The sequence below is a fragment of the Muntiacus reevesi genome, chromosome X (assembly GCF_963930625.1).
Source record: "Muntiacus reevesi chromosome X, mMunRee1.1, whole genome shotgun sequence".
Classification (NCBI taxonomy): Eukaryota; Metazoa; Chordata; class Mammalia; order Artiodactyla; family Cervidae; genus Muntiacus; species Muntiacus reevesi.
In genome coordinates, this window is record NC_089271.1 from 143,552,207 (window position 1) to 143,567,951 (window position 15,745).

Genomic DNA, 15,745 nt, shown 5'->3' on the forward strand with positions numbered 1-15,745 from the left:
ATCACAAGCTTGGAATCAAGATTGCCTGGAGAAATATCAACAATCTCTGATATGCAGATAATACTAAAAGCAGAAGGCAAAGAGCAACTAAAGAGCCTCTTGTTGAGAGTGAAAGAGGAGACTGAAAAAGCTGACTTAAAACTCAACATTCAAAGCAAGATCATGGCATCTGGTCCCATCACTTCATGGCAAATAAATGGGGAAACAATGAAAACAGTGACAGACTTCATTTTCTTGGGCTCCAAAATCACTGCGGATGGTGACTGCAGCCATGAAATTAAGATGCTTACTCCTGGAAGAAAAGCTATGACCAACCTAGACAGCATATTAAAAAGCAGAGACAGCTCTTTCTTTGCCACATCTACTGCAAGAATGAAGACCATTCTCAGCAATCAGACTGTCGACATCTCAGAAAGGGGACGGACAGTTACTGTGAAGGGCTCCAGAGGCACCCTGTGGAGGGACTTCAATCACATCAATGTAGAACTCAATCTCCTTGGAAAGAAAAAGAAGAGGCTCCGTGTTGACAAATGGTGGGGAAACAGAAAGGAACTGGCCACTGTTCGCACAATCTATAGTCACGTACAGAACATGATCAAGGGTGTTACACTGGGCTTCCGTTACAAGATGAGGTCAGTGTATGCCCACTTCCCCATCAACGTTGTTATTCAGGAGAATGGTTCTCTTGTGGAAATCCAAAATTTTTGGGGTGAAAAATACATACGCAGGGTTCGAACAAGGCCAGGGGTTGCCTGTTCAGTATCTCAAGCCCAGAAAGATGAGTTGATTCTTGAAGGAAATGACATTGAACTTGTGTCAAATTCAGCTGCTTTGATTCAGCAAGCCACCACAGTTAAAAACAAGGATATCAGAAAAATTTGGGATAGTATCTATGTTTCTGAAAAAGGAACAGTTCAGTAGGCTGATGAATAAGATCTCAGCGATCCTGCTGCAGAAACAAGATAGCAGATGGTTCTATGGACTCAGTTGTGATATTTTAAAGAGACAATAAAAACTTTTGATTTGAAAAATAAATAAATAAATAAAAAGCAGAGACAACATTTTGCCAACAAAGGTTCGTATAGTCAAAGCTATGGTTTTCCCAGCAGTCATGTACAGATGTGAGAGTTAGACCATAAAGAAGGCTGAGCATCGAAGAATTGATGCTTTTGAGTTGTGGTGCTGGAGAAGACTCCTGAGACAGCAAGGAAATCAAACCAGTCAATCTTAAAGAAAATCACCCCTGATTATTCATTGAAGGATTGATACTGAAGCTCTAATACTTTGGCCACCTGATGCAAAGAGCTGACTCATTGAAAAAGACCCTGAAGCTGGGAAAGATTGAAGGCAGGAGAAGGGGATGACAGAGGATGAGATGGTTGGATGGCATTCAATGGACATGAGTTTAAGCAAACTCCGGGAGATAATGAAGGACAGGGAAGCCTAGCATGTTGCATTCCATGCGGTCACAAAGAGTCAGACATGACTTAGCAACTGAACAACAAGAAATGTTGAAATAAAGCTACTCCACACAGCTTAACCATCTCTAATTCACATTATAGCTACAGAAAATATATTACTTTATTCTGACAAAGCAAGGAAAACATCAGTTGTGTGGGTTAGATTATTCTTTTTTAAGAAATTATTTATTTTTGGCTGTGGTGTGTCTTCATTGCTACATGGACTTTTCTCTAGTTGTAGTGCTCGGGCTTCTCATTACAGTGTTTTCTCCTGTTGCAGAGCATGGGTTCTAGAGCTCCCAGGCTCTGGAGCACAGGCTCAAAAGTCATGGAACTCAGGCTTAGTTGCTCCATGGCATGTGGGATCTTCCCGGATCAGGGGTTGAACCCTTGTCTCCTGCATTGGCAGGCAGATTCTTTACCACTGAGCCACCAGGGAAGTCCTAAAGTATTATTCTTATCTGCATTATCATGGAGGATAAGGAAGCCATTAGATAGGGTTGGTTATGAAAACTAATGAAACAAGCATATTTATAAACACTTCAATAATCTGTAGATTTTGCCCTTTTAAACACTTCAATGCATAGCTCAATTCCTACCTCTTCTTGACATTCTATAGTTCCTATGATCCACTTATAATGTAGTTGCAAAGCATCAAGAATCTTTAGCAGTACTTTCCCTCTTAAGTCACTTTGCTTAAAACTAACCTAAAAGGGCCCATTTTTCTTTCACTTATAATTCTGAAAAATATTTCTTGAGTATATATACGTGTCAATAAAAAAGAAAAGATTAATGTGTTTTCTAAGCATTTGATTGGAAATTTTCAAAACCTGTGTACGCACCCAGATTTTAACTTAACAAAATGCGGAGAATTTTGATTGACATATTTAAAAATTTAGACAGAATTGATACTTAGGCATACTCCCAGTTGTTTCTGGGAGCATTTGTTCTTTGTTTCACAATTTGATATACTCATGGGAAAAATTTCCTAGTCCTTCCTGTACTCATATATAGATTTGTTGATTTAGACTTCTTTGAGATTTAGAATAAAAAGTCTTGTTGTTTGTGTATAATTTTTCAATATAATTTTTTCTTTGTTTCAGTATGCTAGGTGTAGCTATAAAATAACTACAATGTCTGCCATTTAGAAATCAAATGGAACCAGCTCCTCTTTAAAAAACTCTCTTTACTATTTTTAAAAATGTAGTACACATTATAGTAAAACAAGTTAATATTCCTCCTCATTGCAAAGATAAAAATCTTAAGTGAAAATAGAATGTTATGCCAATTAAAAAAAAAACATTTCCAAGCAAGCCAGTTTACTAACTGGTATTTCATACATATCTTTGTTAAAACCTTTAAAAATGGGTAAGAGAAACTAGAAAACCTTAGAACTTTGACATACATCTGAAAAGACGGCAAACTCATTTTGAAACAAAATCCTTTCTTGACAATTGAGCATATTGAACTAAGAATTTTCAGGGGAAAAAAATTCCAGGTATTCAGGTTTAAGAGAAACAGGTAAGTTAAAGGAAAGCAGATAAGCAGAGATTACATCCAACACAGAGACTGAATCTGAAATGGACTTAGGACTGAAAAACAAAAGTGAGATAAGCAAGAATATGTGAGCAAGACTGATCAGTTTACCTATGTCCTCACATCAAACTGTGGTATATTGTGGGTATATATATTTGACGAGAATGAAAGATTAGCAAGTTGGGGCATGAAAACTCTTAATGGACAACATGAAGGTTCTGTGTCTGGAACAGAGATTGTTGTTGTTGTTCGGTCACTAAGTCATGTCCAACTCTTAAACTGAAATATATACATGTTTTTTAATTATATGCTTTCACTGCACTTTTCTATTATCAAGTAGAAAGTCAGTCTTGTCAATTCTGCATTCTAACTGACTTAGCATAATATTTTCAGTCTCTGCTCTAGGGGAAGAAATAAAAGCCTCTATAATCCAATCCAAGTAAAATAATATAGCCAGTGAAGCCAATGTTAATTTTTTCTTTGAATTTTTAATTAAAATAAAGTAGTTATAATGTAATGTTTTATCAATCTATTAAAACATGAGATTGAAAAAGAAACATTAATTTGAATTGAAACTACATTTCCATAAAAGAAAAACATCGAAATCAGGCTTTTAATTATCCTTTGCCAAGAATATTTGCCTTGTCTAATAGTTTACAAGTAAATAGATATGTCACTATTTTGCTTTGGCCCAGATTATATAAATAAGGCTGACCTGTTTGATGTTAAATAAAAAGATTGTCAGACCATCTCCCTACAGCAATAGGAGTCCTTTTTCAATGCCTCACTGAATTCTCAAACATAGTCTGAATTGTTAAAAGCCATGTTATGTGAAAGTACAAGGTATGTATATATGATTAAACAACAAATACAGTCAAGAAAAATAACAAGATAATTTTTTAAAAGTCTAAATTCCTAAAAAATGATAACGTCCCTAATTTTCACTTCTGCTTTATGATGTGACTTAGAGAATACAATTTCTTTGGTATTCATCTTATAAAAACTAAACATAAGTATAAATAGGAAAGGTACTATCAGTTCCTTTTAAAGAGTGGACTGCACGAACATAAATCTTTTTTTCAAAATGATTTGATTGGTATATAATTACCTCTGTGCTAATATTGTGATATTGAGTTGAAGTTGCCCCACACTTGAGCCTGAGTTTTGCCACCAATTGCTCAAATTCTTTTACTTCACTGAAGCGAAAAGCTGTTTTTCCTTTGACGCTAATGATGACAGATTTGCTGGAATCATTTGTCTTATCTATAGCTAAGACCTGGGGGATGAAAACATAAGTGAATCACTTTTTTTTCTCATTTTCAAAAAGGTCAGGCAAAATGGCTTAGCTTATTATTATTTGTTTTTTGTGGCAACAAGTTTTGGTCTGTTGTAGGAATTAGTAAGGAGTAGACTTTGGGTACTAGTAGTATCACTGATACAAGCAATCTCAGCGCAAGTTATTTCACTTCTTAAGGAAAAGGTTAACTAACACGTAAAATGTGTTAGTTTAAAAATGACAAATGTAAAAATTCAACGCTGCAATATTGACAACTGATTTTTGACTTATAGAAAAGCTATCAATTCTATTCTTTCTGACCATGTATATATATCAAATGTGATAGTGTAAGTTTTGGTATTCATGTCATAAATGTCTGAGTAATTATACTCCATGTTGCATCACCCCAAACCCTTATGTTGTATATAAACTTTCAGTTGTTTTCATTTTCAGTAAGAGCTATAAGGTTCTTATCCTAGTACTCCCATCCTTAGGAGTGGTAATCTTATCCTGGAGAATATTATGGAACTTTAAAAAAGATTATTTAAAAATTACTAAAAAGATGCTGCACATTGTTTTTAATAATTTACAAAATTAAAGGGTATTTTACTCTTTGAATGATAACATTTTTGAACTAAAAACTGATATGCAACTAAACTTACTTTACCTCTCGTAATGGAATGATTACACTACACAGATTGCCATCCTGGCTAGCAAAGCAGATATAGTTTTCCGAGATGCACATTTTTCCATGAGTGTTGAAGTGGCTGAATGGTACCCATAAGAAACATTCATGTACTTCTTTCAAAGTCTCTTCTTTGGGCAGCCTAAAAAAAGCATTAAATTGCTCACTGTGGGCTCGGTTTTCCAGACCTCTATAGGAAAGAAAAAAAAGAAGAGGCTCAAATGATGCCTTATAAAGTGTACACATGTCTACACTGATTAAGTGCACTGTAAAACTGAACGATTAAACACTACATGTTACACTCTTCAACAAATTATGGAATGGAAGAAACACATTGATTCCGAACCAATTTGTTTGTTCTCTTTTCCAGTTTTGTATTATTAGTAGATTCCAATGCACAATGGTTAGAGATGATGTAGGTCTTCAAACCATCTGTTAAAGGGTGATTTGCTAGGAGACTACTCTATTATTATATTCATATGTGAATATGGCTAAAACCAATCTTGGAAGACAATAATTTTTACACCTGGTTATCAGGAAAATCAAGAGAGTTACCCAGTTCAAACAAAACGATGAAAATTTACAGCATCAAAATTTAGATGGGAAGACTAGTACATAAAAATAACATTAAAATCAAATGAAGCAAAAATATAAATGAATGTTTAAAAAATTCAAAGTAGAGACACAATAAAACAACATTGCTTGCACAGTTTTTGGCACAGGATGGGTGTCAATAAATACAGATGTCTTGTTAACTGACACATAAATATATAAATAAAAAACAATTGCTTAAAATAGCACAATTTTTCTTGAGGCACTAAACACTTGTGCTAAGCAGCAAAGCCATCTGGGGTAGTGAGTAAATTATGCAAGTTCTAACTCTAAGTCAAAAAAGTTAAAACTAAATTTATCCTTCCAGCATATACTGTTTGAATATGTGGCAGTTCACCATGTCTTTAAAAAATAATTCTGATAAATATGAACAGAAAATCACAATTTTTACCTCACTTAAATTGCAATTTGGTGGGTTTTTCCACTATTATTAAAAAACATAAGATCTTTTTATATGAATGAAAAGATGTCTGTGATATATTATTTTAAGGAGGGAAGTAGTCTGTAGCATAATATGTGATGTTTAATTCTATTCATGCTTTTGGCAAATATTTTTTAATTCCTGCATTAAAAGACCTGGAAGGATATACACTGAATTTAGCTACTATAATACATATTTGTAGAAACAATAAACCAAAGCAATAGATATTCCATTTTATTTTAAAAATGTCATTTGGAGACAAAGACTAAATAATCTATTTTCTTTAATGTACTAGGGAAAAGGATGCCAACAAAGGTCTGTCTAGCCAAGGCTATGGTTTTTCCAGTGGTCATGTATGGATGTGAGAGCTGGACTGTGAAGAAAGCTGAGCGCCGAAAAATTGATGCTTTTGAACTATGGTGTTGGAGAAGACTCTTGAGAGTCCCTTGGACTGCAAGGAGATCCAACCAGTCCATCCTGAAGGAGATAAGTCCTGGGTGTTCATTGGAAGGACTGATGCTGAAGCTGAAACTCCAATACCTTGGCCACCTCATGAGAAGAGTTGACTCATTGGAAAAGACCCTGATGCTAGGAGGGATTGGGGGCAGGAGGAGAAGGGGACGACGGAGGATGAGATGGCTGGATGGCATCACCGATTCGATGGACATGAGTTTGAGTAAACTCCGGGAGTTGGTGATGGACAGGGAGGCCTGGCGTGCTGCAATTCATGGGGTCGCAAAGAGTTGGACATGACTGAGTGAATGAACTGAACTGAACTGACTGAGGGAAAAGGATTTAGATATATATGATTTTCAGTGCGTGTGCTCGTTTACTTCAGTTGTGTCAGATTCTTTGTCACCCGACGGACTACCAGCCCACCATGCTCCTCTGTCCATGGGATTTTCCCAGCAAGAATATTGGAATCGATTGCTATTTCCTCCTCCAGGGGATCTTCCAGACCCAGGGATCAAACCCACATGTCTCCTACATTGAAGGTAGATTTTTTACTGCTGAGTATACAGGGAAAGCCCTAATTTTCAATAGGTTCTTTTAAAAATGCACATAGACAAAAATGAATCTACTATACCTCATTTAAATGCAGACTTGGTAATGAATAACTCATTGATAAGTGGGCTTTTAGGATATTTTAAGGGAAATAAAATAGCTAAAATATTTATGCTTAGGGTGGCCAATCAAAACAACCTATATAAACAAATGCTTCACTATAACATAAATTATACTCTTAATCCTTATAGAGTTCTACTGATAAATCATGCACACTGGGACTTAATTTTGACAGTAAGGTGTAAAACAAATTCACCTTGCTGATCTATTTCCAGAAAAGTAAGAAGGTTCACAAAGGGAACCCTTATGCTACAGATTTTAGGAATGGTTTAAGAATAGGCAAGAGGAACAACTGTACTCAGGTTAGGGCTATGTAACAATCACACAGCATCCAGGTTTTGGTCTATCCACAGGACTGCAGCTTAGTTTCCTCTTATTTACACTTTCCCATACAGTCTATACCCTCATCCTTCTTGCCAGAAGCGGTTCTCACTAGCTATTTCTGGATCCTCTCCCCTTTGGCACACTCATTTCAGTCAACTGTTCTGAGTGTTGAGCAGGATGAAAGGGCTCTGGCTGGTTTCAGCAAACCAAATGTAGTGGCAAACAACTCTAAGACAGATACTTCTGATGCAAGCACTAATAATTGTTACTATTTATCTAGTGCTTTATATTTTACAAAGTGCTTTCACATGTTATATTGCTCATTCCTCACAAGTGCTCTCTGAGGTACAAATGACAGATGAGAAAACTGAGGTCCTGAGAGGTTACAACTTTTCCCATGGTTGCTCTAATCTTATTCTGAAGCTCATGTTCCATTGATTCTACTAACTTATCCTTATACTAAAAAGTGAAACTCTCAGGGGGAGAGGGTTGGGAGAGGGAAAAATTGGGAGTCTGGGATTAGTAGATGCAAGCTATTACATACAGGATGGATAAACAAGATCTTACTGTATAGCACAGGGAACTATATTCAATATCCTCTGATAAACCATAAATGAAAAGAGTATGAAAAAGAATATATGTATAGCCAACTGAGTCACTTGTCTATATAGCAGAAATTAACACAACATTGTAAATCAACTTTATGTCAATAAAATTTTGTAAACAAAGAAAAAATGAAACTACCTATAAAATGTGTTTAAAAATAAACAATACATTTAACAATTTCAGCCTTAAATTTATCTAAGCTACTCCTCAGACTAACCATGCACACAAAAACTTCTATGTTTCTAAAAGCACTCCAGAGCAAATCCTAACTGAGATCTTAAGAAATAATTTTCAAATCCAACTTCTATTACTTCTTAACATTAAATTTCTCATAGAGGATACTATTTGTGAAATGCATATGAATAAACTTTAAAAACTCACACATCAATGATTACTCCAAAGAAAAACTATCATATAACATAGAACAGTTAATTTTTTAAACATTAATCTATTTAACTGGAGGCTAATTACAGTATTGTGGTGGGTTTTGCCATACATTGACATGACTCAGCCATGGGTGTACATGTGACCCCCATCCCAAACCCCCCTCCCACCACCCTTCCCATCCCATCCCTCTGGGTTGTCCCAGTGCACCAGCTCTGAGTGCCCTGTTTCATGCATCAAACTTGGACTGGTCATCGATTTCACATATGGTAATATACATGTTTCAATGCTATTGTCTCAAATCATCCCACCCTCACCTTCTCCCACAAAGTCCAAAAGTCTGTTCTTTATATCTGCATCTCTTTTGCTGTCTCACATATATGGTCATTGTTACCATCTTTCTAAATTCCATATATATGCATTAATATACTGTATTGGTGCTTTTTGTTTCTGACTTACTTCACTCTGTATAATAGGCTCCAGTTTCATCCACTGCATTAGAACTGATTCAAATGAGTTCTTTTTAATAACTGAGTAATATTCCATTGTGTATATGTATCAGAACTTTTTTATCCATTCGTCTTTTAATGTTATTCAATGCCACCATTCTTTGGTCAAACAATACTTTAAAAAATAAATATCAATTAAGCTTTGAATACCTTTTAGTGATTTGTAGAGGATCATCAAGGACTGGGTCATTATCAAACGTTTCCTTATCAAAAATTCTTTTTATAGCATAGCTTGCCAGTTGTTCCATAAGAAGGTATGTTTGGTTAATATGCAAAAACATCGAAAAGTAGTGATTCTCCCCTTGGGAACACACATGAATACTCTCTGTCAGTATGACATTTGAAGTCTTTTCAAGTTTTGAGACTGCATCCCAGGAGATAACGAGTTTGACTGCAAATTAGAGTTATAAGCAGATATGATTAAATTTCTCAATGTTGATTAGTGTTTATCAATCAGGTCTTTCAAAACAAACAATAGTCACTTAAAAATGCTATGAACAACTAAAATGCTTTTGAGTTCAAGATTAGTTTAAATTTTGAAGCATAACAATGAACATACAACAAGTGATTTTAAGAACAGATATAATTCACCAGGGAAGTCCCTAATTTTAAATAATTTTTAATCTTTTTTTTCTGATTTGATATTTAAACCTGATATTAAATTTGGTATTTCAATTTATACAATTATATAACTATTGGTATAAAAGCTATACATGTGCTATGAACAGTACAGCTTGATTCTACTTTGTAGCTGTAGGCCATTAGGTACTATATGATTACTATACATTAGGTACTATTATTATACAACATACATTGTGTATTGTATGTTTAAAACAATTATTTAAATATAGATTGAAGAAAGTGCATAGTTTAGACCAAGGGAAAAAAAGGATATGTTAGATTATCATCATCGTTAAATATTCATTTGCTTCCCACAACAGGCAAGGCATTCTATATACAATTCAAATGGTTCTTATGTTAAACAACCAGTCTTAAAAGTATTCTTCCCCAGATGAAGTGAACTTTTAAATGAATAGTTTAATTACCTTTAATATCTATCCTATTACTTTACATGCAACCTAATACCATCACAAAGTTGATAGGTAAGTTTATAAATTCGAAGTCATGGTAAACAACAGAAACCACTTACTTTCTGATCCTAACAAAAAAGAATAGAAGCTCAGAAAATTGGTGCTAAGATATAGCCAACCCTGACAAGGAACCCGTCCTTTCCAATAACTGCACGAGTAATAGGTCACTAACTTTTCCTGCTCTGGCAAACCAAAACATTTTTCAAATTTCAGAAGGGCTTCTCGAAATTTTTCAGGATCATCTTCTTTTGCAAAAGAATGCTTTCCCTCTTCAGCAATTAATCCCTAAAGGAGACAAAATAATTTCTGAAAATTAGTAATTACCCATCAACAAAAATGTACCTCACATGTTTAAACAGTTCCTTGAATAAAACTGTGTATACACACACACACACACACACATACCTACATCTCTTATGACAGAGGTGGGCAGATCTTCTTTAATTTTGTAATTCAGTTTCTTTAAATTTCCAATTTTGTAACTTAATCTTTTCCTAATGCCTCAAAAGAAGCTACCAAAAATTCAGGTGCTAAATATTATTTTGATTGGGTGAAGGGTTCATTCAAAGAGATTCTGAAATGAAAATATCCCTAAGTGCACTCACAAGGGCACCAAAGACTAACCACTAAGTTTACAACTCTCTTTAGCTCTGATTCTGATATTCATATGTGTGCTTCTGCCAGTCCTGAAAGGTGCCAGTAAAACAATGAGCTTCCATGCAACTTTCATCCTCAAATAAAAGGGTCGAAGAGTTTAGTATTCCATCTAAAAAACTATATCCATGCCACTTACTCTTATCTTTCCTTGTACAAAATTAGTAATATCTTCATTTGAATCGAACACAGATAAGGTCTTCATGATATTTTCTTCTAACCATTCCCAGTGTTTGGTTATTTCTTCTCTGTTGGCTCCTGATTAATAATAAAAGAGAAAGAGAGACTCAAAGAAAACTTCACACACACACAAAACTGCTCTTGATATTTATAAGCTTAGTTTAAAAAGATATAAAATTATATTTGCTCTTTAAAAAAAATGATCATCATAAAGGAACAGGATACAATGTTTATTGTCCATGTCATCCCTAAATGTGAGTATGAACACTAGTTTTCATTATAAATAGAAAGAATAAAATATTTAATGAAAGTGGAGAAAAGTAACTACAACTCATGAGAAAAGATAGAAAATTTTGAAAACAAGGTGCCAGTAACTGGTACCTACAGTAACCAGTTCTTTTAAGAGAATATACCAAGTGTGTGCTCAGTTGCTCAGTCGTATCTGACTCTTTGTGACCCCACGGACTGTAGCCCACAGGCTCCTCTGTCCATGGGATTCTCTAGGCAGGAGTACTGGAGTGGGTTGCCATTCCCTTCTCCAGGGGATCTTCCCAATCAAGGGATTGAACCTGGGTTCCCCACATGGCAGGCAGATTCTTTACCATCTGTGCCACCAGGGAAGCCCAAATACATAGAGTACCAGAATATAAATATACATAATTTAATCTTTGGTCTTCAAATAATAGTCAGCACTGTGCCTGTGTGACTGAAAATAGCATGCATATGACAATTCTATGCACACTGCATAAACATGGATCTCAACTGAGGCAACTCCCAGGAGTATGAAGACTTCTCTCAGTCAACTCTTTCATTAAAAAGCCTAGTCAACTTACAGAAATTTTATGAAAGAGATTAGAAATCCTATAGCAAGGTTAAATCCTTGTGATCTGCTGAATCAAGGTTAGGTGGTTTACCAAGGGTCAGAGTACTTGCATTGACAGTCAGTATTACACTTAACTCTGGGTTGCTTTGGTTTGAAGAACATTTTAATATCTATCAACTTTCCCCTATAACCAACATAGCTTTAAGATCTCCCCAGCACTGTAGATTATACAAATCTCACTCAAAAGAAATACCCTGACTTCTAAGTATGTTTTATGACACATACATTAAAAAATTTATTGATGGACTTCCCTGGTGGTCTAGTGGTTAAGAATTCATTCACCTGCCAATGCAGGGAACATGGGTTCTATCATTAGTCTGGGAAGATACCACATACGTTGGAGCAACTAACCCCATACCTCACAACAACTGAGCTCACGCACTGCAACTACTGAGTCTGCGCACCTAGAGCCTGTACTCCACAATAACAGAAGCCACCACAATGAAAAGTCTGCACTGCAATGAAGAGTAGCCCCTGCTCACTGCTACTAGAGAAAGCCCATACATAGCAACGAAGACCCAGTGGCAGCCAAAAATAATTTTTTTTAAAAAAGTACTGACACTTTTAAAACTGCCTATTTCCTACAGATCAGTTAGAACTATATTCATGTTACTCAAGTCATCATACCATGTGTAATAACTTTCTTTAATGAACCACAAATAAAAGCCATGGGGAAATTTTAAGGCCTTTATTGTGGCCCTTTAGGTATAAAGAAGCTTCACTAATAGATAACTACTATATTTCTGTGCGTTTCCCAAGTGGATCAGAGGTAGAGAATCTGCCTGCCAACGCAGGAGATGCAGGTTCAATCCCTAGGTCAGGAAGCTCTCCTGGAGGAGGAAATGGCAACCCACTCCCATATTCTTGCCTGGAGAATCCCATAGACAGAGGAGCCTGGCAGGCTACAGTCCATAGGGTCACACAGAGTCAGACATGACTGAGTGAATGAACACACATGCACTGTGTTTCTGCATCAGGTTAATTTGGGAAGTAAGTTGTATAATCATCCTTTTTTTTTTTTTTAAAGAAATGAGGGTATAATTTCTTCCAACTCAACTTAGAGTTGAGGTTATAGATGTCTCATGATGTCAGTAAGTATAATATCTTCCATATTTAGTTTAAATGGTATTCAATTTGAAACAGTCAGGAGAAAACACTCATCAGAAACACTAAAGGAAACTGAGAGGGAGATGCAAAAATCAAGCCACACAGTTTTAAAAATTAATTGTATGCTATACATTCACACACATGAACTGTCCAGAAATTCACATGCTTTTGTATTTTTTAAGTATATCTACTTAAAAAAAAGAGAGAGGGAGAAGAGAGAAAGAATAAGAAAAAGGCAACCTTTCAACATTAAAAAATCCCATAAGTCTCAGATTCTAATTTAGACCAACACTGTAATGGCATCAGTAAAGAATGAACAATTGTCACTGTATTTTTTCTTAATTTTGAGTTGCTATGTTAAGAAGAATCATTCTAATTCCTTTTCTACCACAATAGATACATGTGGAAGAATCTGAACCACCTGAATATGGATGCATTTTATTCATGGATGAATATGTTGCACTGCATGTAAGTTATCCCTTCATATTTCAAGGATATGATGCCTTGTTCAGGTTTTCAGGCTTATATTTTCTTAGAGATCAGCCTTTAAGTTTTGGGCTTGATTCTCCTCATCTGCATTATTAGAGATGAAACAAAGAACTTCATGGGGGAGGTTCTCATCTTCCTAGCAGTTGGGTTAAGCAGGAAAGGTGACTTGAAGAAAGGAGTCAGATTAGCAGTAGCACTGACCAAAATTTGCTCAGAATCAACACTGCCAGAACACATGCCTCAGGTCTCACATATTAATGGATTTTAAAAAAATCTGTAATCCTTCTTAAATATTTTTCTAGTCTTTCAAAGTACAGCCACACATTTAACTCAATTCTAAATCAAAACAACTGGGGAGATTCTATTCCCATATAGGTCATTACAAAGTATTGAGTAGAGTTCCCTGTGCTATACAGTAGGTTCTTATTAGTTATCCATTTTGTAGTAGTGTGTATATGTCAATCCCAATCTCCTAATTTATCCTTCACCCTCCCCTATACCTCATTTGTTTTCTACATCTGTGACTCTATTTCTAAGTCAACTATACTCCAATAAAAATTAATTTTAAAAAACTGGGGAGTATAAATAAATTTAAATATTCAGTTTCTTAAGATCCTTATTTGTTTGAATTCTATGTTTTAAAAATCATACTCACCACAGGCAATTGACAGGTAAACTTGAGAATCTGGTGTCTGATGTAGGATGCGAAATGGAGCTACTTTTGCAGTAGAGTCTAAGACTGAATCAAGAGTCCCAACCAAAAGTCCTGTTGTAATAAAGAGACTGTTGAAACAAGGATCTTACAAGAGAGAAAATCAATATTTCTTCACATGATTAACAACCAATGGATTTTTTAAAAAATTTCTAACTCAAAATACAATCGGGATGAAGAGATTAGTGTTCCAATGTCAGTAGTGCTTTAAAAAATTATTTTTCAATATAATAATAATAATTATTATTATTATAATAATTTGTCTAAACCTCATAATATATTTGTAGCACTTATTTACCTCCTTTACAAGGTTATGTATAGAGCAGATAAGAATGTAGATTCTAGTACCAGAGATTTCCTAGGTTTGAATCCTAGTACTAACTTGTGTCAACCTGACCCAGTTGTACTTACCTTTTCTTCATCCTTATTTGTAAAATAATGGGGTAAAACTGGAGCCTACCACAAAAGGTTGTTGGAAAGATAAAATGAGTTATTATTACACATAAAACACTTAGCACAATGTTTAGCACATAGTAAAAGACTCAGTGTTAGCTAATACTATAAGAAAAACAATGAATTTTAACAAGATAAAAATCTTGATTAATTTAAATGCTTAAAGGGGATTTTTTTCTTTTTAACATTTACTTCCTCAATTTCAAATTCAAGGTTTTGATTATTTAGCTTCAATTTAATTATCTGATATTTTCTACTCCTCCTAGAATAAGTTTCCTGTTTTCTTAATTTCTCCCTTAAAGTCTTTGCATAGCAAGTCTGGGCTTCCCTGGTGGCTCAGTGGTAAAAAAATCCACCTGCCAATGCAGGAGACCCCAGTTTTATCCCTGGTCATGGAAGATTCCATGTGCCATGGAGCATCTAAGCTCGTGAGACAACAATTAAGCCAGTGCTCTAGAGCTGGAGAGTTGCAACTACTGAGCCCATGTGCCCTAGAGTCTATGTTCAGCAACAAAAGAAGCCTGGGCACTGCAACTAGAAAGTAGTCTGGGCTCTCTGCAACTAGAGAAAATGCCCACGCAAAGCAACAAAGATTCATTACAGTCAAAAATAAATAAATAAATAAAAACTTAAAAAGTCTCTGCTAAGCAAGTCTCTTTTTTACCTAGAAATGTTAATGGAAGTCTTGTAGCCCAGTGTGGCAAATCTAAATTCTATGTTTTCTTCAAGACCCAATTCCCCTATGAAATCTTCGTGGGCAACCCCAAGCAATTATGCCTTCCCTTGTCTCTGATTACACACAGCACTTAGAGTCTGTATGATACAACCCAGCATTCTGATTATTAGGTTAGTTATTACAACTACTTTCTAAGTACTTCATGTATATTAATTTTGCCTCCTTACTTAGATTATTAATTCCCTGAGGACAATAAACATGTCTTCTACCTCTAGGTTTCTATCCCTAACTTTCGGGAGCAAAATTTGTTGACTTAACTGTATCAATGAGCCAGCTGAGAAACATAAATCAACCTTTCTTTTCTGGAAGCTTTGACTGGTTGAGTGTTGGTTTTACTTTATGAGGCATTCCTCTTTGATTTAGCATACAAACTTGAGAAAAAAATAACTCAACTATAAAACAGGCCTTTGGCTATTTTCCTACCTTTACCCACTTAAAGGGTGTTAAGATTTCAAGCAAGATTTGAATGAGAATATAGGTACATTGGCAGATGTGAGGTAGG

At 35.2% G+C, this 15,745-nt stretch overlaps 1 protein-coding gene and 1 pseudogene across 2 annotated transcripts in view; one reads left to right on the top strand and one right to left on the bottom strand.

Moving 5' to 3' along the window:
* TBC1D8B (TBC1 domain family member 8B) overlaps window positions 1-15,745 on the bottom strand; it is a 77,898-nt gene that overhangs the window by 48,034 nt on the left and 14,119 nt on the right. Inside the window, exons 2-7 of one of the 2 annotated variants that reach the window (XM_065916474.1) lie at window positions 13,998-14,108; window positions 10,823-10,941; window positions 10,089-10,314; window positions 9,089-9,329; window positions 4,940-5,099; window positions 4,105-4,272 (exon numbers count right to left, since the gene is read on the bottom strand). In XM_065916474.1, the coding sequence (XP_065772546.1) occupies window positions 4,105-4,272; window positions 4,940-5,099; window positions 9,089-9,329; window positions 10,089-10,314; window positions 10,823-10,941; window positions 13,998-14,108 (1,025 nt within the window). Of the gene's footprint in view, window positions 1-4,104; window positions 4,273-4,939; window positions 5,148-9,088; window positions 9,330-10,088; window positions 10,315-10,822; window positions 10,942-13,997; window positions 14,109-15,745 lie in introns of both variants that reach the window. The other variant, XM_065916473.1, reaches the window with a different exon arrangement.
* LOC136154215 (large ribosomal subunit protein uL6 pseudogene) lies at window positions 373-921 on the top strand (annotated as a pseudogene).